The sequence below is a fragment of the Mytilus trossulus genome, chromosome 1 (genome assembly GCF_036588685.1).
Source record: "Mytilus trossulus isolate FHL-02 chromosome 1, PNRI_Mtr1.1.1.hap1, whole genome shotgun sequence".
NCBI classification, from domain to species: Eukaryota; Metazoa; Mollusca; class Bivalvia; order Mytilida; family Mytilidae; genus Mytilus; species Mytilus trossulus.
In genome coordinates, this window is record NC_086373.1 from 57,509,638 (window position 1) to 57,535,819 (window position 26,182).

The 26,182-nt window shown below is 32.3% G+C and overlaps 1 protein-coding gene across 1 annotated transcript in view; it reads right to left on the bottom strand.

Moving 5' to 3' along the window:
• Positions 1 to 2,124: 2,124 nt before the first annotated feature.
• LOC134728051 (importin-9-like) overlaps positions 2,125 to 26,182 on the bottom strand; it is a 34,594-nt gene continuing 10,536 nt past the window's right edge. Inside the window, exons 3-25 of the mRNA XM_063592453.1 lie at positions 24,154 to 24,355; positions 23,379 to 23,467; positions 22,576 to 22,662; positions 22,044 to 22,163; positions 21,253 to 21,353; positions 21,044 to 21,102; positions 20,266 to 20,417; positions 19,684 to 19,782; positions 18,321 to 18,427; positions 17,374 to 17,513; positions 17,109 to 17,187; positions 16,029 to 16,257; positions 15,358 to 15,436; positions 14,461 to 14,606; positions 13,638 to 13,766; positions 12,719 to 12,791; positions 10,388 to 10,590; positions 9,730 to 9,896; positions 6,259 to 6,392; positions 5,398 to 5,525; positions 4,923 to 5,031; positions 2,929 to 2,999; positions 2,125 to 2,366 (exon numbers count right to left, since the gene is read on the bottom strand). Coding sequence (XP_063448523.1) covers positions 2,250 to 2,366; positions 2,929 to 2,999; positions 4,923 to 5,031; positions 5,398 to 5,525; positions 6,259 to 6,392; positions 9,730 to 9,896; positions 10,388 to 10,590; positions 12,719 to 12,791; positions 13,638 to 13,766; positions 14,461 to 14,606; positions 15,358 to 15,436; positions 16,029 to 16,257; positions 17,109 to 17,187; positions 17,374 to 17,513; positions 18,321 to 18,427; positions 19,684 to 19,782; positions 20,266 to 20,417; positions 21,044 to 21,102; positions 21,253 to 21,353; positions 22,044 to 22,163; positions 22,576 to 22,662; positions 23,379 to 23,467; positions 24,154 to 24,355 — 2,820 coding nt within the window. The 3' untranslated portion in view covers positions 2,125 to 2,249. The remainder of the gene's footprint in view (positions 2,367 to 2,928; positions 3,000 to 4,922; positions 5,032 to 5,397; positions 5,526 to 6,258; positions 6,393 to 9,729; positions 9,897 to 10,387; positions 10,591 to 12,718; positions 12,792 to 13,637; positions 13,767 to 14,460; positions 14,607 to 15,357; positions 15,437 to 16,028; positions 16,258 to 17,108; positions 17,188 to 17,373; positions 17,514 to 18,320; positions 18,428 to 19,683; positions 19,783 to 20,265; positions 20,418 to 21,043; positions 21,103 to 21,252; positions 21,354 to 22,043; positions 22,164 to 22,575; positions 22,663 to 23,378; positions 23,468 to 24,153; positions 24,356 to 26,182) is intronic.

Here is a 26,182-nt window from a genome sequence, read left to right on the forward strand (position 1 = left end):
ATGAACCTGAAATTTGAGGCCAAAATCAGCCCTACTCCTTTAAAATACATATACACCTTCAATCATTCCATACACCAAATATGCTTGAAATATAACTGACCTTTCACACATTTGAGAAACAAACTTAACTAGGAAACTTTACATTGATCAATGAATCATGTAAATGAGGCCAAGGTCAGATGGACCTAGGCCTTCCAGTCAGACTTGTACATCTTACATTCTTTAAATATAGTTGACCCTTTTTGCACAGTATCTAAGACACAAACTTAACTATGATACCTGCCAGACAGACATAAACCGCTTACCATCCTTCCATACTACAAATATAGTCGACCTATTGCTTATAATTTAAGAAAAACAGACCAAAACACAAAAACTAAATCTGAGCAATGAACTGAAAATGAGGTCAAGGTCAATAAAACCTGAGACTGACATGTACATCATAAAATATTTCCTTATTCCAAATATAGTTGACCTGTTGCGTATAGTATTACAAAAAAGACCCAAGACTCAACAACTTAACTTAGACCACTCATTCATGCAAATGAGGTCAAGGTCAGATGACATCTGCCAGTTTGACATTTTCACCTTACAATCATTCCATACACCAAATATAGTATACCGGTTGCATACATTACACGAAAAACAACAAAATTCAATATCTTAGCTATAACCACTGAACAATGAAAATGAGGTCAAGGTCAGATGACACCTGCCAGTTGGACATGTACACCTTACAATCCTTCCATACACCAAATATACTAGACCCATTGGTTATTACAAGTATTTGATATTTGGACTTGACTACCATGTTCACTAATCCATGAAATGAGGTTGATGTCAAGTGAAACCTGTCTGACAGGCATGAGAACCTTACAAGGTACTCCTGTACCAAAAATAGTTGTCCTGTTACTCATAATAATAGTGAAATAAACATTACAAAAAATCTAAACTTTTTTTCAAGTTGTCACTGAACCATGAAAAAGAGGTCAAGGACAATATACATGTGACGGACTGAAGCATCCAGGTCTTCCAAAGTATTAAGACTTTAAGACACCACCACAGATGTCCATCACTATCCCTATGTCAAGCTTTCTGTGACAAAAGGTGCAGGTTTTGACAAAAACCCTTATATGGCTTTCCAGATTTAAGGATTAAGGGGAAGGGTCCCCATATTGCTTTTTTTCAATATAATTTATTCCATAAATCATAGAGCTTTCTTCCATGACAAATTTTGATTTGATTTAAATAGTCTTTTACAATACCACATACAATTGACTAATAAGCCATGAACATGAGGTCAAAGTCTGATGAACCCTGTAAGACAGACATGTACACCTTATAATTAATCCATACACCAATTATAGAGGCTTATAGTATCTGAGAAAGACGAAAACCTAAAAAAAATGTTTCCACTGAACCATAGAGGTCAAAACCAGATGAATGTTTAAGGTTGGCATTAAGATTTTCTTTTCTATAATTTCTAGATATATAAAGTGTCTATACTACTCTATTGTTAAAAGATGGAAGATTTTTCATGTTTGATGCATATTGTTTAATTTTTTTTTAATTCAGAAATTGAACTTTTTTTTTGCATATTCTCTTAACAATAACTGCTATAAATAGTTGTCTGACAATCTTGGTGATCCTGAATGTAGCGGTACTATGCAGGTTGTTCATTTTGTGTGTTAGTTTTACATCATATGATCTTTATTGACAAAAAGGAAGAATTATACAGACAAACACTGATCCCTTTTTGTGTCTGTACATAGTTGGGCAAGCATGACCCTGTGTTGTCTATATATTTGTGGTTGGTGGTGTCCAATGCACTGTACAGTATCTATTATTCCTGATACCATATAGAGGGTTATTTTCAAAGGCATAAAATTTTGCGATTTTCATTGAATAAGGTGTACCAAATATTTTGGCGATTATTATTTTTGTGGATTCAAAACTTTTCTCAATACCTTGGCATGTGCACTTTTAAATTGGTCGGAATTCATTTTGGCAATTTTGTTCTATCTGCAAAAATAAGCAAATTTACACCCTGTCAAAATAACCCACTATATGGTACATTTTTTATGTACAACAATCAAAAACTTTACATATAATACATACTATTCATTCAGTTGATCATGTAGATAATTTATTAGATATAATTTTAGACATTGTTAAAATTGCACAGATCACCGACTTTGAAGCCTTGCATTCCTGGAAAATTGTTAAAATTTAAAAGTTAAAAATATGCACTACACTGGTATATTTATGGTCCGTAAAACACACTTCTCTGCTTCATTGTGATGGGCACAAAACATAGCATAACATGGCTGTTGTGATAAAGACTGTATAAATTCTGTAAGATAAGCCTGTAAATAAACAAAAAGTTCTCATATTATAGTCTTAAGAGAACATGTATGGCAGTATGAAGAACGCCAATTCAACAAAAAATCTGGAGTTTCTCACAATTTTTAACTTCTCTTGGCCCTGCAACTCAAAGTAGTCAAAGTAGTCAATCCAAAAATTATAAGGAACACAGTAGTTTTATTCTTTGTTAGTCTATGACAATTGTCTTATAAACTTTTCCTGAAAGTATATCTGATAAATTGTGCCCTTTAAATAGTCTGAATGTATGTGTCTGTCCTAATTCAGGAGCCTGTAATCCAGTGGTTGTCGTTTGTTGATGTGTTACAGATTTGTTTTTCTTCTTCATTTTTTGTACATATATTAGGCCATTAGTTTCCTCCTTTGAATTGTTTTACATTTGTCTTTTTGGGGCCTTATATAACTGACAATGTAATATGGGCTTTGCTCATTGCTGAAGGCTGTACAGTGACCTGTAGTTGTTAATTTCCGTGTCATTTGGTCTCTTGTAGAGAGTTATTCAATTAGCAATTATACCACATCTACTTTTTCGTAAGGAAAATTTACCTGCAAGTCTATCTGATAAATTGGATCCTTTTTATAATCTGGGTCTTCTTCCTCTTCCACATCATCTAAACCTACGATAAAAAACATTTCTGTATAAAATAAAATGGAACAATTTGAAACTTAGAGTTGGCAAGTTGAAATGGCATTGGAGGAGGCATGTGACCTATAGTTGCTTAAATCTACATCATTAGGACTCTTGTGAATAATTCTAATTGACAATTATACGAAATCTTCTCATATTTTTATAGACATATATACACAAAATTATTTTGCCTGCTGCAATACTATCGAACTGGTCAGATGTTGAAGGAACCTTTTGCTGGACAAAAGGACAGTGGGACAAACTTCAGAGCAGGGAATAATTAAATTTGTTGAGCAGTTAAGAGGTAAAATTGCTTTCAATTTACACCATTAATTAAAGAGCCGAAAATTGTATGTGTAAAATGTAAAGGTAATGTTGAAAACTGAGTCCATTACTTCCCGACTATTTTTATACCCCACGCAACGAATTGCGGAGGGTATAATGTTTTTGACCCGTCCGTCCGTCCATCCGTCAGTCCTGTTTCTTGTCATCGCAACTCCTCTCAAACCACACAACAGAATTTCACGAAACCTTTTCAGATAATAAGGACATACTATGTAGTTGTGCATATCGACCGGAAATTGCGATTCAATTTTTTTCTAGGAGTTACGCCCCTTTAAACTTATTTACTATAATGTACTACTGCAAAAGTTTGTCATCGCAACTCCTCTTAAACCACACAACAGAATTTCACAAAACCTTTTCAGATAATATAGACATACTATGTTGTTGTGTATATCGACGGGAAATTGCGATTCAATTTTTTTTCTAGGAGTTGCGCCCCTTTCAACTTATTTACTATAATGTACTACTACAAAAGTTTGTCATCACAACTCCTCTAAAACCACACAACAGAATTTCACGAAACCTTTTCAGATAATAAGGACATGCTATGTTGTTGTGCCTATCGACGGGAAATTGCGATTCAATTTTTTTTCTAGGAGTTACGCCCCTTTGAACTTATTTACTTTAATGTACTACTGCAACAGTTTGTCATCGCAACTCCTCTCAAACCACACAACAGAATTTCATGAAACCTTTTCAGATAATAAGGACATACTATGTAGTTGTGCATATCGACGGGAAATTGCGATTCAATTTTTTTTCTAGGAGTTACGCCCCTTTGAACTTATTTACTATAATGTACTACTGCAACAGTTTGTCATCGCAACTCCTCTAAAACCACACAACAGAATTTCACGAAACCGTTTCAGATAATAAGGACATACTATGTAGTTGTGCATATTGACGGGAAATTGCAATTCAATTTTTTTGGTTTCTAGGAGTTATGCCCCTTTGAACTTATTTGCTTTAATGTACTACTGCAACAGATTGTCATCGCAACTCCTCTCAAACCACACAACAGAATTTCACAAAACCTTTTCAGATAATAAGGACATACTATTTAGTTGTGCATATCGACGGGAAATTGCAATTCAATTTTTTTTCTAGGAGTTACGCCCCTTTGAACTTATTTGCTTCAATGTACTACTGCAACAGTTTGTCATTGCAACTCCTCTCAAACCACACAACAGAATTTCACGAAACCTTTTCAGATAATAAGGACATACTATGTAGTTGTGCATATTGACGGGAAATTGCGATTCAATTTGTTTTCTAAGAGTTACACCCCTTTGAACTTATTTGATTCAATGTACTTCTGCAACAGTTTGTCATCTCAACTCCTCTGAAACCACACAACAGAATTTCATGAAATTTTGTAGATAATAAGGACATACTTTTTAGATGTGCATTTTGGCAGGAAATTAATTTTTCTTATACAATTTTTTTTTCTTACATTTATTTAATTTCTCCAATGACAATGTTGGGACATGGGGTATGTGAGCGTGCTGACTAAGGTTCTTTAATTTTTATTGTAGAAATGGAATTTTCATAAGAAAATAAAATTTACCATTAATATAATCTTCTGACATCTGATCAATAAGAGAAGATAGTGACTGTCCAGACAAAGCTACTTCATTATCATTGTCATTTTCTTCTTCATCTCCCCAGCCTTCATCCTACAACAAATAACATGATAAAAACATCGCAAAATTAGAAGACTTCATACCAATGATTTTTAAATTAGTTCCCTTTTTTTCACTTTGTTGTCAATCTGAGGGGAGTATAGAAATATGGTCAGCCCTCTTTTTCTCTTAACCTGCAGTAAAACCTCATATTTTCAGGAAATGGTAAATCCATGTTTAGATCATAAAACACAATTGCAACCTGTAGCCAATTGAAAATGATGCCATGCATGCCCTCACTTGAACTATGCAATGAAAATGGGATGAATGGAAAGATGCTAAGAAAGGACTGACAAGGTTAATACTAAGTGGTTCACCCATCATAGTTAAAAACATCACAATACTTCATACTAAACATACCTCATCTTCCTGACTTAGGCTGTCGTCTTTCTGTTTAGCCATGTTTTCTTCTATTTGGTTTGATAATTCATTAATTAAAAGTTTATAAATCTTCACTAAAACAGGTACTGTTGTCCATTGTGTAGGAGCTACAAAATAAACAATTAAATATTTATATATGTATGGCTTAAATTTCAAGTGGTCTATAAATATCTCATTCAATCATTTTCAATAAGTTTTTAAAATTGCATGATTACTGAAAGATCAGAGAATTATGATGTTTATATCAATGTAATTTGACTGAGTGAGTATTGCAATAAGAATTTGCATTCTGATATTGAATGCATACAATCAGAATGCATACATGAATAACTGTATACAATCAGAATACATACATGTATAACTGTATGCAGAATTTTCTGAAATCCCAATAATTAATCTTGCATTTGTGTCCTTTCTTATAAAATCCCAATAATAAGTACACACATTTACTTCTGATAGAACAGTAAACATATGGCGTTCATTATCACTGAACTAGTATATATTTGTTTAGGGGCCAGCTGATGGACGCCTCCAATGCAGGAATTTCTCGCTACATTGTTTAATAGTTTATTTCAAACCAAAAGCAATACAGCTTATAGGTATATCATAAATATGTACATGTATATCATAACAGAAGATTTTAAATACAATTGGAGGCAAAACTACATAGTATAATTGAAGACCTGTTGGTGTCCTTCTACTGTTGTTTTTTCTATGGTCGGGTTGTTGTCTCGTTGTCACATTCCCCATTTCCATTCTCAATTTTATATTTTCCTAATTTACAAATACTTATTAAGAAATAACTTCCTATGTCTCAATTTAGATTTAGCCTCGACTTACTATGTTTAGTTTTTGATCTAGTTCTAATTTCATTAGTTTCTGGTTCAATCTGATCGCCTTGCACTGTAATATCCTGCAGCCTTTTATCGTTACTTTGAATTGTATGAAGTAACAGCTTACTTAAAGCTATTGCACTGAAAACAAATAGAAAGGAGTCATCTTAAATACATTTTAAATACTGTGGATTGATTATTATTCAATGGATACCAATTTTCATAGATTTCATGGGTACAGGTAAACCAGGATATTAGGAAATTAAATGTTCAACGAATGACAAATTTTTATATAGGCTTCTATGCGAACCTCAACATAACCATGAAATTAAATATCCAGGAACATCCACAAAAATTGGTACCCACAGAAATAAATGAATTCACAGGTATGTACTCCAAAATAAATTAGGTTTAGCAAAGCATACAGAAATCTTCATCAACAATTACTGTAACTTCATACATTTTGTGATGCTTTTTATATTTTGAAAAACAATGAACTGGATAGGTTTAGCAAAAAATAAACCTCATATTTTGAATTTTGTTGGCATTACTTTTCATATGCAACATTTCCCGAAATCAAATAATTTATCTCCATTCACAATCCTATAACATTTTACTGCACTAATGTTCATGATTCTTTTATAATTGTACTTAATGCTTTATAACAATTCAAAGTAAGAAAAACAAGAATGTGTCCTCAGTACACAAATGCCCCACTCGCATTATCATTTTCTATGTTCAGTGGACTGAAATTGGGGTAAAACCTCTAATTTGGCATTAAAATTAGAAAGATCATATCATAGGCAACATGTGTACTAAGTTTGAAGTCGATTGGACTTCAACTTCATCAAAAACTACCTTGACCAAAAACTTTAACCTGAGGCGGGACAGACGGACGGACAAATGGACACACAGACCAGAAAACATAATGCCCCTCTACTATCGTAGGTGGGGCATCAAAATAAATGTGAAGCACTTATATTCTATTAAATTGTGTTTGATGACTTTGATATCAGATAAACAATTTCAATTGACAAGTATATATTTTCCTTACACGCTGTATACCCAACTTCAAATTATTTAACATACACAATAAACAACATATGGATTTCCACTGAATTATTCCTTTTTTTTTAAAATTTGAACCAGATGCTCCGCAGGGCGTAGCTTTATACGACCGCAGAGGTTGAACCCTGAACGGTTGGGGCAAGTATGGACATAACATTCAAGCTGGATTCAGCTCTAAATTTGGATTGTGATTAAATAGTTGACACAGCATAGGTTTCTGACACAGAATGAATGTGTTCTAATGAAATTAAAATGTTTGTTTTCTCTTAGAGCAATTCACTATGCTGTTGAATATTATTCCTCTCAAAAAAATGTTTGAAGAAATTTTCATTTTATTTATGAAATTTCAAATGAGAAAATTGAACCCATTTTTTTTAATCACATCCCCCTTTCCCTTATTCCAAAACTAATCTCAATTAAAATTTCTAATGGAGTTTGCAACAATTACTACTCATTTAAATACATCATAAAATATTAAGATGTAAAAAAACTGCTTGTTATCACTGAATGGTAAAGATTATTTTAATTTATCAGTTGGTAGTAAAAAGTGAATATACATTGTATATTGTATATATAATAAAGATTTAAGTTGATTCTGGACAAAGAAAGATAACTCCAAATAAAAAAATTTCTTACAATTAGATATTTCTTGCTTACTATTCTGGACAAAGAAAGATAACTCTAATTAAAAACAAAATTGCTATTTCACAATAAGATATTTCTTGCCATTGCGCAATACTGTGCAATTGAAAAGACTTGCTATTGCACAAAACTTAATATAATAATTTTAGATCCTGATTTGGACCAACTTGAAAACTGGGCCCATAATTAAAAATCTAAGTACATGTTTGGATTCAGCATATCAAAGAACCCCAAGATTTCAATTTTTGTTAAAATCAAACTAAGTTTAATTTTGGACCCTTCGGACTTTAATGTAGACTAATTTGAAAACAAGACCAAAAATGAGGAATCTACATACACAGTTAGATTTGGCATATCAAAGAACCCCATTTATTCAATTTTTGATGAAATCAAACAAAGTTTAATTTTGGACACCGATTTGGACCAACTTGAGAACTGGGCCGATAATCAAGAATCTAAGTACATTTTTAGATTCAGCATATCAAAGAACCCAACCGATTAATTTTTTGTCAAAATCAAACGAAGTTTAATTTTGGACCCTTTGGACCTTAATGTAGACCAATTTGAAAACGGGACCAAAAGTTAAAAATCTACATACACAGTTAGATTCGGCATATCAAAGAACCCCAATTATTCAATTTTGATGAAATCAAACAAAGTTTAATTTTGGACCTTTTGGGCCCCTTATTCCTAAACTGTTGGGACCAAAACTCTCAAAATCATTACCAACCTTCCTTTTATGGTCAAATTTCATAGATTTCTATTTACTTATATTAAAGTTATGGTGCGAAAACCAATTTGAAAACGGGACCAAAAGTTAAAAATCTACATACACAGTTAGATTCGGCATATCAAAGAACCCCAATTATTCAATTTTGATGAAATCAAACAAAGTTTAATTTTGGACCTTTTGGGCCCCTTATTCCTAAACTGTTGGGACCAAAACTCTCAAAATCATTACCAACCTTCCTTTTATGGTCATAAACCTTGTGTTTAAATTTCATAGATTTCTATTTACTTATACTAAAGTTATGGTGCGAAAACCAAGAAAATGTTTATTTGGGTCCCTTTTTGGCCCCTAATTCCTAAACTGTTGGGACCTAAACTCCCAAAATCAATACCAACCTTCCTTTTGTGGTCATAAACATTGTGTTTAAATTTCATTATTTTCTATTTACTTAAACTAAAGTTATTGTGCGAAAACCAAGAATAATGCTTATTTGGGCCCTTTTTTGGCCCCTAATTCCTACACTGTTGAAACCAAAACTCCCAAAATCAATCCCAACCTTTCTTTTGTGGTCATAAACTTTGTGTCAAAATTTCATAGATTTCTATTAACTTAAACTAAAGTTATAGTGCGAAAACCAAGAAAATGCTTATTTGGGCCCTTTTTGGCCCCTAATTCCTAAAATGTTGGGACCAAAAATCCCAAAATCAATACCAACCTTCCTTGTGTGGTCATAAACCTTGTGATAAAATTTTATAGATTTATATTCACTTTTACTAAAGTTAGAGTGCGAAAACTAAAAGTATTCGGACGACGACGCCAACGTGATAGCAAAATACGACGAAATTTTTTTCAAAATTTGCGGTCGTATAAAAACTGTTAAATCTCCTACAAAAAATATCTTCCAACCCATTTTTTTTAATTCAATTTGATTTCAGTTTCATGACTTATAGATAATATCAAGGATTTTTAGAAATTTAAGTTTTGATCTGAAATATTTCAAGGACATGTTTGAAGCTTTTAAGTGTCTTTGAAACTTACCATACTTTTTTTTCATAAGAACCAAAGAAGAGATGTTGTCTTGAACACCATTCCCGCAATACAAACTGTAAAGCTGGTTTCCCCATTGGATCTGGTACACTTGTTAAAAATTCTAAAACAGCTTCTATCTGTGTGTTGATCAGCTGTGCAAAGACTATTACTAAACTCTAAAATATACATTATAACTGTAAATCTTTATAAACTGAAAGCATAACTTAATAGATAATAGATTTATGAACAAAAATTAATGTATGCAACTTTCTTCAAAAGTCTAGTTTACACAAACACATCATTTTGTAACTTGAGTATATGTATGCCATTAAATTTTTTAAAATTAAGTGTCCTTAATCTCAAACATAACGTCCAATTTAAATATGATAGAACATACCTGTGATATAGCGGGTCTGTGACTGAATTAAAGAATATAACTATGCGTAAGCCTTATTTTAGTATTGGTATTGTCATCTGATAAAGTCATGCTGATTATAAGATTCAACATCTTTCTGTTTGAACCCGTCGACCTGGAACTTATCAGTTATTGGTATTATAAAAAAACTGGAAAACTGATAACTATACAGCCAGACACATATTTCATTGCATGAATACAATCTTTACCTTAAAAACAAAACAATGATAATTTTATTTACAATAATAGTACCTGTATGACAGTAAGTGTTTCTGCTTGTTGCATCTTACTCAGGACAGCTCTCAACATAAGATCTAAATTCTCTCCAAGCTGACTACCAACTTTACCAATCACAACCGATACTAATCGACCAACAAATGATGCTGTGTGTTCAGACGTCTTAGGGTCTAACAATTTGGATATGACTTGAATAATATAGTACAATCCATTGTGACCTGAAAATGTATACATGAGAAATAGAATATGATGTAACAGAGAAATAACAATATCTAACTTGTATAAACTTATTATTAACAAGGAGTTGCAATTAAAATAATGTTTTATTTTGCTAATGTGGCTAAAATGTTTTCTCAGTTGATACATCACTTATAAAAAATCAGTTGATTTCAGAAAGACTTTTTAAAATTACAAGACAAAGATACTGATAGGATATTAGCAAGCATCTTAAATGCATGATTTTTTTTATCAGTTGTCATCGGCTTTGAACTAGCTGTCAATAACTGTGAGAACTCACAGATCTGTACTAAGTGTCTTTTTGTTGTTCGGATGTACAAGTACCCTGTTAAGTCCACTGTTTTTTAAGATGTATTTCTATTTATATCCATCTGATGAGTACAACCTTTTTGAACCGATTTTTATAGTCAGTTCTATGTGGTACTGTTACACCACTTTCCTAGATTAGGGGAGGGTTGGGATCTTGCTTATGTATGTGCCTGTCCCAAGTCCTGAGACTTTGGTTCTGTGAACATCTGAAGAATATTTGTTTCCAGTCAATTTGTAACAACTCATGATTAAAGGAATAGGGGCAATAAGACCCTTATTTGGCCCAAAAATTACTGCAAATTTTAAAGTTATCATACATATTCTTAAATTACTGAAAACTTGTCTAAAGTATAAGGTACAAACAAAAACACAAAAAAATTGACATCAAACAAGTTACCATGGCAACATATCATAACCTAATTTGCATATTTTGTTAAATTTCGTGATTGTCCTTGCTTTTTCATCAAATTTTAAGTATATTTTAGACTGAAAAAGTATGTGCGCACCCAAGAAACAACTTTATATTTGATGAGATAATGCCAATAGTTATAATAAAGCTTTTGTTAAATAATTTTGTTGTTTCTCGGCTGCGCAGGATGTTTCCACAACGGAAATAAAGTCAGAAAACTGCATAAATTCTGTATTTTTCATGGTTTTTGTGAAAACAGTACATATTATGACGTAATTGTGACGTCATCAGAAAAAAATCTTTATGTTTTTCATTTGTACTTCTTGACCCTGTGCATTTCTAAACATTACTAGAACACACCCGTGATATCGCGGGTCCGTGACTGAATTAAAGTAAATAACAATGCGTAAGCCTTATTTTAGTATTGGTATTATCATCTGATAAAGTCATACCGATTATAAGATACAAAGTTTTCTCTGCTTTCAAGATATTTCTGTTTGAACCCGTCGACCTGGAACTTGTGAATTATTGGTATTTATTAATTATTTGGATAACAAAAGGTCCTGGAATGGAGTATTTTTTAATCAACAGCATTGTAAATAAAGTTGAATTCTTGAAAATGAAAACTGTACCTATGTATATACGCTTTATTTTAAGTCCAGATTTTTAGTATTCGTATTGTTATCTTAGAAAGTCTTACTGGTTAAAATACTACAATAGGGAACAATTTGACAATGATTGAATTTAGGAGTGTCAACCCTGTGATTATGACTCGTTTGCCTAATACATCTTTTGGTGGTGCGCCTGTCAAATGCGGAACGTACAGATAAGGTAATAGGTAACAGTCAGGTGAATATACTATTGGTATCGGTATCGGACTCGACCCGAAACTTGTTAAATAAATTATTGGCAATATTAATTATGTGGAAAACAAAAGGGTCTGGAGTGGTGTAATTTTTAATCTACACCATTGCCCTATATTAGTTATATATAAGGTTGAATTCTTTGATTTGTCGTTTTTACCCGATGAAGGCTGACAAATTTGACCTCGTAATTTTAGTATTATAGATGTGCCAATTTGAAATAGTTATCAAACATTTCATTTTCTTGGGCCAAAACTGCCCCTACTCCTTTTTGATATACTGTGGATTCATTTACTTTTGTGGATTGATGAGGATGAGCATTTCCGTGAATATTGAATTTTGTGGCTTTGGCAAAATTTGCATACATTCTTTTTATAGATTTGTAATTCCTTGAACATATAAAATTTTTTGGTTCCCAATACAAGTACCAACCAAATGCACAAAAATAAGTATCAAACCAATATTAATGAATCAACAGTATATTTGACCTAAAATAAAAATAAAAAATATTTACTTGTTCTTGCCTACCTTGTTCATCATGCCAAACCATGACTTGTTCCAAACCAACAGACGCAAAGGCTCGTAAACATTCTCCTCCATTCTGTAGAAATAACAAGATCCATTATAAACTGTACATAGTTCAATAAAAGAAGAAACTGGCAAATTAAAATGGTACCCAAGAAAAATGTGACAAAAATTACATACATGGCCCTTATGTGCAAGTATAAATAAAAATCTGTAAAAAAGAAGACGATGATTATGGATTGCTCACATAAAGCTTGATGCCAAATTTTAGGTCCCCACTCAAGGTTCAAATAAACACAATAGGATGAACGGAAATAGTAGACCAAAAAACAAACAAGTAAAACTGTGAGCTACTGCTCACTAAGATACCCAGTACAAATATTTCGTTAAACAGGAAGTTGTCGAGTGATGAATCTGAAAACACATCACACGGTAAATCTGTTTTATATAAAGCCTTAAACCAAATTTCAGACATCCTTGTACTGTATTTCCTGAGTAAAATGTGAACAAAATTTTCAACTTGGTTATTATGTGTAAAATGATACAATTGTTTGGTAAGCAGGAAGTTGATGAGTGATGAATCTGAAAACCCATCACACAAAAAATATTCATAGGACGAACAGACTGACAGATTGATGGATTGACAGACAGGGGTAAAACAGTATACCTCAACTTTTCTGATGTGGGGGTATGAAAACAGAAGGAAAATGCTGTAGGCTAACATTTAGTGCCCTATCAATCAATTTCTCATTTACAACTCTGAACCTATGTATGAAATAGTTGATTTTTGGATATTTCTAATGAAATTGGCACAGACATCAAGTTAAGAAATTAAAAGAGTACCGGTATTTAGACATTTAACTAAAGAAAATATTTTAAGTCTTACAGAAGGATCTGACTTCCAAGATATTCAAAATATTACCTGCATTGTGGCATTGTCATCAGTATTGAGTGTGGCATGTACAACAGCAGGAAAACCTTTAGTCACCATACCATTGGATAATGGTCCATTACTGGATCTGACTAGGACTTCTAACAACTCTAATGATGTCTAAAAATCACATATATAACAACTCTAATGATGTCTAAAAATCACATATATAACCACTCTAATGATGTCTTAAAATCACATATATAACCACTCTAATGATGTCTAAAAATCACATATATAACAACTCTAATGATGTCTATAAATCACATATAAAGTCATTTTGTGTCTTTTAAATTATTGTACAACATAAGAATATTATAACTTGAAATATCTTTCTCACGAATGAAGTATGAATACATCAGAAATGTTAAGAGTCTAGTTTTAATTTATCTTCAATAAAGCTTGAAAACATTTAATATCTATATTATTTTAACTTCTTCAAGAATAGCACTTCATGTCTTATGTGAGTAGTTCATTGTTTTATCGTTTATCACAACTTGTATTTTATACTCCTGGAGAAGAAAGTTCTCAATAAAATACAAATTATTGCCCAGTTCAATGTTAGAAACAGCTATTAAAGGGCTATTCTATTAATATGTATGTGGGAGGTTATGAAGGGAAGTTTAATTATTGTTGGTGGGTCATTGGTTTTTTTCTGAATGTGTCTATTACCATTAAGCAAAATTACCTAAAAAATGGTTCTTGGTTGTACGAATATTTTCAAAGTCCCTTCATACCCTCCCACATACATTTTAATGGAATAGCCCTCATCATTTGTTGTTAAGATGTGTGGTTGTGTGCTACAAGTACATACCGATGGCATTCCAAGAGGAACTTTATCTGGAGAATGAAGTATGCTTGTCAGTGTAGGTAATAATCGATCTTCTAGTGACTGTCGACAGTTTTCATTTTCTGATAGTTCTCTAAATATATCTTGTACTATACCACCAATAACAGGATCTATTGATAAAACATTTAATAGTGTAAGCTACATAATATTATTTTATGAGTTATCTAACTCTGAGACTATTTGTGAGTATTAACTTAGGGTATGTACATATACTGAGGCATGCGACTTGACCATTAATCTATTGGTCCCAAACATTTTTATTTTAAAATCTTCTAGAAGTGTTCAAGAAAACTAATCTTATTGGAATAAAGACAAAAGATATAAAGTAACAAGTTGTAAACAGGCACCCGCAGTCTGAACTTTTAACGACTGATCTTCAGGCCACAGTTTTTACTTTGTTTGTTATCAGCTTTCAAGAAGTGAAGTGGACAACAACCATACACATACCATTTATGGGCAAAAATGTGTAAGGATGATGATGATGATGTAATGACGAATTGTTGTTTAACATCCAGTGGCAAACACCTCATGCATATTAAGGACAAGGACATGTACTTCAACTTGCTTTGTACTAGACATATACAGAGAGGAACTTGTGGTGCTCTTGTTCACAAAGTAAAAGTCTATAGGAAGACACACTGTTCCTTCACTCTGAGTCAACCAGTCATTGCTCTTTTTTTTAAATACGTTGTGCTTTGTGGAGAAACAGCAAAAAATAGAATTTTTCAAGTCTTTGATTTGACCAAGGTGTGAATCTGACACATGAACTCCTTCAGGCTACCATCAGGTCAGTGAGGTCATTTAAAATAAAAGAATGTCAGGAAAAGAGAGAAAAAAATTAAGCTTTTATAAATACATTACCACAAGAATATTTTAAATAAACTGCTAATGTAAGTGGTGTAATTTTATTCTCAACAGTTGCTGTGAATGCTTTGTCTACCTGAAATATACAATAATAGAATCAATAGAGCAAAAGACATTTTAAAAAAACCAATGAAACAATACCGTGTCTTAAGAACACCATGCCCATCATACATGAAAGAACAGAAGAAAAGCACAATACCCTTTACTATTAAAGGTGGGGCAGGCCAATTTTGATATTCTTCACTTATAATTTTTTCATATGTTTTAATATTTGTTTGTAACACCAATCTTCATTAATGGATGACACCTTCCATTCCTATGATGTATGGCCACATAAGCTGATGAAATCATAAAACAATTACAATTTACAAAATAACTGGTGAATTGTAATTGTCTAATCAATGGAGTGACAAATTCTTGTTTTTCTTGATAAATTAATTTACAAACACCACATTGATTTGAACTTCAATTTCAGATTTATGACATAGGTAAACAAATGTACATTAAATAATTAGATACAAAAACTTAGTTCTGACAAAGGCCGAATGCTATCTTTTGGTTTACTCCTGGTCTGATCACATTTAATTGGTTTACTCCTGGATTGCCCACATTTAATTGGTTTACTCCTGGTTTGCCCACATTTAATTATATTATTTATATAAACTTACTGATAACACTGTGGCTATAGATTCTAGACACAAAGACAGCACATCTGATGAAAACTGTGTAGCTACAGACAATAGTCCATCCATTATGTTTGGCAGGAATGGTGTAAGTACTTGTGGATTCTTCAGAGATTTAAAGTGAATACAGTAACTATATACAGATCTTATGGCAGATACTCTAACAACTGCTGGCTGGGTAGGGTGGAGACCACCTATTGTAGACTGTAAAAATCTGTAATGTAAATATCAAATGTATAAGGTAGTTTTAAAAAAACTTTTAAATCCTACAAATAATCTTTTTTCATATAAAAATTTCAATAATATTCAATAGTCTGTTAGTACATAGAAGTAAAATGCAATATAATAATTCAAGATTATGAGTGCAAGACAAGGTTTTTTGCTAGCTTAAGGAGAGTCTAATAAGTTTTTCAATGTATCTTCTTTTTTTTCAAGATTTTGAAATATACAAGAGACAATCTTCAAAAAATAAGAACTCAAAACAGTTTTTGTATGGTTGGCATCCTGGTTATTAAATTTGAGTAATTTAGAAATAAAATTTTCAGCAAACTTTGATATTTTTATAATCTATCGTTTTTTCTTCTTCTAGTAAGGGCTATTCCAGAAAAAAATGTATGGGGGGGGGGGGGGGTTGGAAGGCACATTGTATAAATAATACATGGGTGATGGGTATCAGAGCAACTTTTCACATTATAATGCACTATAATTCTCAATTACAATTGTCTGGGTGGCGGGTGGTGACAAAAACTGCCTTCCAACCCCCCCATACATTTTTTTCTGGAATAGCCCTAAATAAAACAGCCATTTTTTTCCCTTTTAAAGCTTGGTATATATAGAAGTTTGTAAAAATATAAGCATCTGAATAAAAATATCATTGTCATAAACTTCATAAAGTTAAAAATACTCCCATTGAACATAACATATTATTTCTTTCTATTTCAATAAACACAAAAAAAATATGATAAAAAAGTTGGATTTTCAATTTCATTGAAATAAATGATAATAAATTCTCCATGATTACTATATTCTATATGGGAAGTTTTTAAATTTCTACACTGCTGTTACCTCTGTAATAAATCAGGTGTCATGGCTTCTACATATCTACTGGCAGCCCATAAACATCTACCTACTAGGAATGGAGACGCTGCAAATAAAACAATGAATGAATAAAGGTATTTTGTTACACATATATTGTAAATCTATGAAAAAGTCAAAAGATGAATTTCGTGTTTCATACAAGAATCAAACAAACAAAAAAATTAACTGAAAGAAGAAATCCATCTGACGCTATCAATTCAAAAATTATAAAAATGAGAGATTATTTATTTACCTGAGTAATTCATATCATTTAAAACAACAGTTTGTAAAAATCCCATGACATCAAACTGTACTTTCCCAGTCTGAACATACTCGACAACCAAATTCATCACACTACCCATAGCTAGCATACATGACTCATGGATCTTCCACCTGAAACAGAAATCTATACTGTAAATTCAGAAATTATTGACATGTTTTTATTATTGTGAAAAATGCCACAGTGTTATTACTCAATTTATTTCACTTGACTGGTTAGAGTTTAACCAGTTCGCTCATAATAAACCAGTCCATCTATAGATAGGTGTTTAAGAATAAACTCATCAATGAAGTGTCCAGTCATTCTTTTGTATATTCCTTTGATGACACTGATAGGTGATTAGAAATCAGTTATAATAAAAACGGCAATCATCCTTTTCACACACATCTTCAAATAGACTGTCCTTATGCAAATTAAAACATAAGCTCTGCCCGATCAGTTGAAATAACATTGGTAATATACTCGTAATAATTTAAACTCTTATTTTGAAATATATTATATGAATTAAACAGGATTTTTCTCAATATTGCAAAAAATAGAATCATATTTTAGTCTAAAATGACAAAATCACAATGATAAATGCACACAATAATTTCTGAATTTACAGTAACAAGTCATCGCTTTTTCCACAGCAAACATATACAAATTGTAAATATCCAACCTAAAACAAAGAAATAAATGACAGAAAAAGGAATTGTTCTTCCTAAATAAAAATATACAACTTGTGTTTCTTCAACATAAAACAAACCATTGTTGTATATTTAAAGTCACAGAATGCCAATGTCTTGCATTTAAGGTTTGTATGTCTGAGAAAGTTTTAAAGAGATTAACCAGATTATTAGCTTATAATTAGCTATTGAATGTCAAACAACAATGATCAATCTTCCCTTATAGATACATATATCATTTAGCCTCATTACCAGTTTTCATTGCCTGAATTCTTCTGTTGTTCTGATTCTTGTAAATGTTTGGTTACTGCTGCACATAAAGCTGGAGCACTTTCTGCCTGGAACTCGCTGGCTAATGACTGAAATATACAAAAAAATACATTTATCATAACTTAACCAAAGAAAACATGAATTGAATGTCTTAAAATAAGAAAGAATATGTGCATTATAAACATGGGAGATTCTGCTGTACAAACTAGACAAGGAGACAAGTCACCAGCAGTAAATCTTGTGAGGAGATTCTGCTGTTCAAACTAGACAAGGAGACAAGTCACCAGCAGTAAATCTTTTGGTGAGATTCTGATGTACAAAATGTGATATGGGAGACAACTCACCAGCAGTGAATCTTGTGAGGAGATTCTGCTGTACAAACTAGACAAGGAGACAAGTCACCAGCAGTAAATCTTTTGGTGAGATTCTGATGTACAAAATAGACATGGGAGACAACTCACCAAGTAAATCTTGTGAGGAGATTCTGATGTACAAAATAGACAAGGAGACAACTCACCAGCATTAAATCTTGTGCGGAGATTCTGCTGTACAAAATAGACATGGGAGACATTTTACCGGCAGTGTAAATCTTGTATTCTGATGTACGATATAAACATGAGAGATTTCTTAAATACAAGCAGTTGAGATTTTGATGTACAATATAGATATAGGAGACAACTCACCAGCAGTAAATCTTGTGGAAAGATTCAGATGTACTAAATAGACATGGGAGACATCTTACCGGCAGTGTAAATCTTGTGGAGATTCTGACGTACAATATAAACATGAGAGATTTCTTACAAGCAGTTGAGATTTTAATGTACAATATAGATATGGGAAACAACTCACCAGCAGTAAATCTTGTGGAAAGATTCAGATGTACTAAATAGACATGGGAGACATCTTACCGGCAGTGTAAATCTTGTGGAGATTCTGACGTACAATATAAACATGAGAGATTTCTTACAAGCAGTTGAGATTTTGATGTACAATATAGATATGGGAAACAACTCACCAGCAGTAAATCTTGTGGAAAGATTCAGATGTACTAAATAGACATGGGAGACATCTTACCGGCAGTGTAAATCTTGTGGGGATTCTGATGTACAATATAAACATGAGAGATTTCTTACAAGCAGTTGAGATTTTGATGTACAATATAGATATGGGAAACAACTCACCAGCAGTAAATCTTGTGGGGAGATTCTGATGTACAAAATAGACAAGGAGACAACTCACCAAGTTAATCTTGTGGGGAGTTTCTAATGTACAATATAAACACAAGAAATTTATTACAAGCAGTTGAGATTCTGCTGTACAAAATAAGACATTGGAGACAACTCACCAGCAGTAAATCTTGTGAAGAGATTCTAACAGAATATGAAAAAGATTCATCATCTTCATCTTCTACAAACTGATCTGGATTATTGGACCACAATCTGACCTAACAATAAAAAAAATAATAATCAAAAATTAAATCACATAAATATCTTCAAGGTAATATATTTTATAAACCATTTGGGGCCTTTAAGAAATTTTCATTGCTGAGAGAGAAAAAAAAATTGAAAAAGAAGGAAAATTGTATCCTTAATTCATGAGTTGGCACGAGTTGTGAATATTTCTGCTTTTCCTTGTCAGTTGATTTTGTTTTATATTTGCCCACTTATTGGGCAATGTGAGAATGCTTCTTTAATGAGCAATTTGTCATTGTTGATAATTTTTTTAATTTAATATACACACCATTTACTGATACTGAATTGGCAATCAAACCACATTTTCTTATTTTTATCTTGTCTAGACACTCCACAATCGTTAATTTGAAGACCATGTTTATTTGTAGATTTCTGTTCATGTTTTTACTTTGTTGTTTTGCTGATTTACTAATAAATATACTACATCTTCTTTTCTACTGAGTCCCTTTACCTACCTGATCATCTGTCATCTGCATATAAATGATAACATAGTATAGTATATCATTGACAGACTTCTTCACAGTATTACGGAACTTTGAAGTGTCTATTAAAACTTGTACAAATTCAAACACACTGTAAACCAGATTTTCAAATCCCAAAGCTTCTCCTGAAAAAAATGCAATTAAATACAATGTCTACTATAATCATAACTAAAACTAGCTGCAATTCAAAAGCTGATAGAAAATGCATGTATAAGAATGAGGTGGCAATTAAAGAGTTTTATAATTGATTGATAGGTGTTTAATTCTCCTATCAACACTGTTGTGCTATTTTGTGTCGATCAGTTTTTATTGGTGGAAGAAGCTGGAGTTCCTGGAGAAAACCACATATCTTCGGTAGAAAACTGACAATCCTAGTCAATTAAGATTGGAGTGAAGTTGACCTGCACGAGCAGAGTTTGAACTCATGACCTTGATTGCACTAGTAGTAGGCTAATCAACAACTGAGGCCCCTTAGAGTATGTCTAAATTGGTAAAAAATGGTAGGTATCATACATTATATAAAATATATAAAATAGCCTTTACAACAATTGAATTAACAAAGTGACATCATGTTGTTGAGCTTTGTGGAAGCAGGAATAACTTCATTCTACATGGTATGTTCAATGCTGTCCATAACCCAACATGATAGAGCTCAACGTCGATAAGAAATACAATCGAACCAACTTGATATGAAGTTTATACACAATTATCTTTAGTATTATCATAGCTACACTTTGTATAAATTACCAACCATCTGAATCAACAGGATCATTAGCATCTTCCATATTGTTGACAACTGTTCGTACATAGCTGATGAAATGTTAAGGAATTTTTATATTATCTATAATCATAAATATAACATATATGTTATGTGTGTGAGAGCAATATAAACTCATACTTGCCAATACATATATATAATTTTCATAGTTTTCATCATATAACAAACTGAATAAAGGATACAACTCAGCACTCTGTGTGAAAATCAACCATATAGGTGGTAAAATATCATTCAAATATGGTGCCATAAACTTTGGATGACTTTTTACTAACTGAGTTATGGCCTACAAGTAGAAAATATATTTTATGTAACAGAACTATATGTACATGTGAGCACACTAACAATATTGTTTTGCTTGGTTGTTATTGACAATTCTTGCTGGTCTTTTATTATTTTCAGGTGTACAGATGAATTTCTATATCATCATAAATTGTCTATTTGTATCTGTCAACATGGTCAATGAACAAATGCACAAATAAAATAAATATTTCTCTTATTTTGAAGCATTTAAAATTGATAAGTTGGAGAAAAGATTTGTTGACTTTTTTGTAGGTCTTATTTTGTTGGAACATTGTTGTTGTTTAAAATTTATCTTATCTATAATTGTACAGGAACAGGAATAATTAACGTTTTTTTAAGATGTTAGCCAAAAACTACATTTGTTCTATTTCCAAACAGTACTATCATGTTTGTTGATGGATCAAAGCTTCAGATACAATTTATATCTAGATACCCATAGGAATTCCTGTTTAAGTTTGAAGGTATTTGGCCAATGGATGCCAAGTGATAGTAAAAGCTCACAAGGGGTCCTTTGCGCCTGGTTAGCGAACAAGATTACATTATGAATATTGACTTGATCATAAAATATTGCTAATTATTGAATTAATTTAAGATACTGAAAGAACTCCGTCCATACCTTTTTAGAAATAATTTAAGTTGTTTGAAATCTTGATAATAAAAAAAATCTTCCAACCTTAACTATTTCCATTTTTAATCCACTGTCTGAGGTAAAACCATCTGGTACTTGAAGAGTCTGTATAAATGCCTGTGTAAACTGTGGAATTAGTGGGAACAGCAGCTGCTTGGCTATACCCTGAAACATCCATGTATACATTTCTGTTTAGATTGGGAAAACTACATCTGTTCGACATTTAACATTGCATGGACTTGTTAAAATGTATCAGCTTTATCATGAGTATTTTAGACTAGACAAACATTTTGGACAATGCATTAATCACTTATTTTTCTTTATACAAATAAAATAAACAGTTTTACACATAAATGGCGAATCTATCTCAAAGTTTGTGTACTCCAATAGTACAGTTGTTTTAATTATGAACTCATGTTTCCATAATCTCTGCAGAATTAGGTTTTGGTTTTAAAATTATGTAAAAATATTGTTTGATTTATTGCCCAGTCTAGAATGAGATCTTTATAGTATGGATTCCAGTCAAACCTAGAAAATGGGCTATTTCAGGGCTTTATCCACCCTATTAATTTCTTACCTTTTGAATTTCAGCCATATTAGCAATCATAGCAGCACATGTGTTAAATATAGTTACTGCCCTTCCTCTTGTCCTAATACTAAAAGCCTTCAAAGTATAGGAATATGCTTTTAAAGTAAATAAAGAGAAGTCAAATACAATGTAAAACTATTTTCGTACATCGTTGACAATGTAATGGAATTTGATGCGACTGTCATACAAGTGAGAGGTTTAGCTAGCTATAAAACCAGGTTCAATCCACCATTTTCTACATTAGAAAATGCCTGTACCAAGTCAGGAATATGACAGTTGTTATCCATTCGTTTGATGTGTTTGGACTTTTGATTTGGCCTTTTGATTTTTGATTTTCCCTTTTGAATTTTCCTCGGAGTTCGGTATTTTTGTGTTTTTACTTTTTCCTGATTAAAATCATCTATATCGTTTTCATTTACTTAAACTTAGGTGAAATTTTGTTCAGTATTCTTTGCCAAATTTCAATGCATTAAACCTATTTCTGGTGTTTACCAACTTCAGGTGTTAAAACAACTGAGCACTCTATACTTTTTAGAGAATGAAAGCATGTACAAATCTAGATATAACAATCAGTTTAAATATATATGAACAAGATGGACATCATTCAACTTGCAATCATTTTTTCTTTATTTCTGTTTTTACCTCAAGTCTATAAGCCTTAAATTTTGGTACACTCAAAATTAAGATTTTTTCTCTATTTGCCAGAATACAATACAATAAAGATGCAAGACTACAGAAGTGATAGCTAGCAACAACTGAATTCTGTACAAGGGCTACTAAATTGAACTTACGTCAGCAGCCATAAATATTTTGTACATTTCTGGTAAAATTACAGGAGCCACTTGACCCATCTGTATGTCAGTTACATCTTGGGTGAATTCTGAAATGTATAAATTACAAGGGTGCATGTCTGTACCATCTTAATTGAAATATGTCGGTTAGTATCGGATTGTTACATATATTGATAACTATGAAACTATTTCATTATACATGTTTAATGCAATTTTAAGGTCTGTAATATTTTGTGTGATGTCTGAAATATATAAGTTATACATCTTTATATGTTGTGATGTTTCACTATTGTTTCAGGTAAGGGTGAAGGTTGGTACCTATTAAAACCTTTAAACCCACTGCATTTGTCTGCACCTGTCCTAAGTCAGGAACCTGATGTTCAGTGGATGTTGTTTGATTTTGTACAAACCACCTATTTTATTTTTAGGCTATTCTAGACCACTTTGAGGATATTTAATCTTTTGATTTTGAAATTTACCTGATGTATTCCAGGTATTCAGATAATGGAAGATCCAAGTTTGCAATATTCATGATATCTTTCTACTCATGAGTAACGAAAATAAATAGCACATGAAAAATAATTGGTTTTCAGTGTTTGATGTCTGTAACATCTTGTGAGATGTATGACAAGTTTAAATTAAACATTTTTATATGTCTCTAAAAACTTGTCAAAATGTATGTTCAATGTTCATTAGACCTTGTTTAAATTGATAAATTTCATTTGAGTTATATACATGTAGCAGCAAACATCCCTTGTTTTCATTTTGAACCTACCTGCTAAAACTCTCATAGCTCCGTGTACAGAGGTAGGCTGACCACTGGTCAAGGCTTCCATCAGTATCTGGAACAATTCAGGCCAAGCTTCAGGCCAGTCCCAGTGGGCTATTGCAGATATGGCATAAGCACAACTAGTTCGAACCTTACTGATACTTTCTTTCAATCCAAGTGGTAATATTCTTCTGATCTGTACTTTGGCCTGTTATATAAAATATAATTTATCACGCCCAACACATAATTATCAGTCTGTAATCATGGTAATGAGTATGAAATCAGGTTTCATGAGTATATTATACAAATAAGATGATGTATGATTACAACTAACCATGTAGGATAAAGATTTGAAACATTAAATGAAGATCTAGACCTTACTAATAAGATTGTCTTTCAACAATGAAAACTAATCGGAGAAGTTTTGAAATGCCACTGCTTGCTTAGCTGGCCCCTATACAAAAATGTATACTAGTTCCGTGATAACGGATGTCATACTTAATTCCGAAATATACACAAGAAACTAAAATTAAAAATCATACAAGACTAAAAAATGCCAGAGGCTCCTGACTTGGGACAGGCGCAAAAATGCAGGTGGGGTCAAACATATTTTTTGAGATTTCAACCCGTATATAAAAATCAAAGCACCAAAGGCGCTGTAGGCAGTTAAGTAAAAAAAAGCAGAGGCAAACTTGGCAGAAGTTTATATAATAAGACAAATATTGTTGCTTCAATTTGTTTTTAAAGATTTTTTAAAAAGAACAATTATTAAACAATCATATATTGTACATTCATGTTCATTTGATGAGTTAATCATTGAGGCAAATAATTCATATTTTGTCAAAGTTTTTAAAAGCAACACATATATCAAGTATAATTTTTTCATGGTCATGAGTCTGCAGTGGTACAAGCCAGTTTGCAATGATTGCAGTTCGTTAACGTTAGTACTGGTTGACTGTTAGAAGTTCAAATTGACTTTAGTACAAGCTTGTAAAAGTATGAATAGACTTGCTTCCCTGGAAAGAAATCTGAGTTTGTGTTCAACAGTACACTAAGTTATCAAACAGGAGCGGGTAGGGTGACCCTAAGGACTCTCCCTATATTTCATTTGATCAGTTTTCATACATGAATATATATGGTTTAATTTAAAAGTGGGGTGACTGCAGGGACTCTCCCTATATTTCATTTTATTTAGAGGTGGGGATCCCAACTGTTTCCAAGTTCTTAAACAGGAGGGGTATGGTGACCATAGGGACTTCCCCTATATTTCATTTGATTTGTTATATAGTCCCATACATGAGTATATATGGTTAAGGGGTGAGGATCTCGAATTTTTCCAAGTTCTCAAACAGGAGGGTGTACAGTGACCATAGGGACCCCCTTATAATTTATTTGAATTGTTATATTATCCCATACATAGATATATATGGTTTAAGATTGTGGATTTCGACCATTATAAATTCTCAAACAGGAAGGGGTAGACTGGTCCCACGAACTCCATCTTTATTTCATATGATTTGTTATATTGTCCCATACATGAATATATATGGTTTAGGTGGTGGGGATCTTGACCGTTACCAAGTTCTCAAACAGGAGGGGTGAGGGAACCCCCTATATTTCATTTGAATAGTTATATTGTCCCATACATGAATAAATATGGTTTAGGGTTGAGGATCTCGAATGTTTTAAAGTTCTCAAACAGGAGGATGAACAGTGACCCTAGGGACCCCCACATTATTCCTTTGACTTGTAATATTGTCCCATACAAGAATATATATGGTTTAAGATTGGTGATCTCAACTGTTTCAAAATTCTCTAACCGGAAGGGATAGTGGCCTATATTTCATACGATTTGTTATATTGTCCCATACATAAATATATATGGTTTAGGGGTGGGGATCTCGACCATTTCCAAGTTCTCAAATAGGAGGGGTGGGGTGATCCCCAGGGACTCCCTCTACATATTTCATTTGATTTGTTATATTGTCCCATACATAAATATATTTATGGTTTAGGGGTGGGGATCTCGACCGTT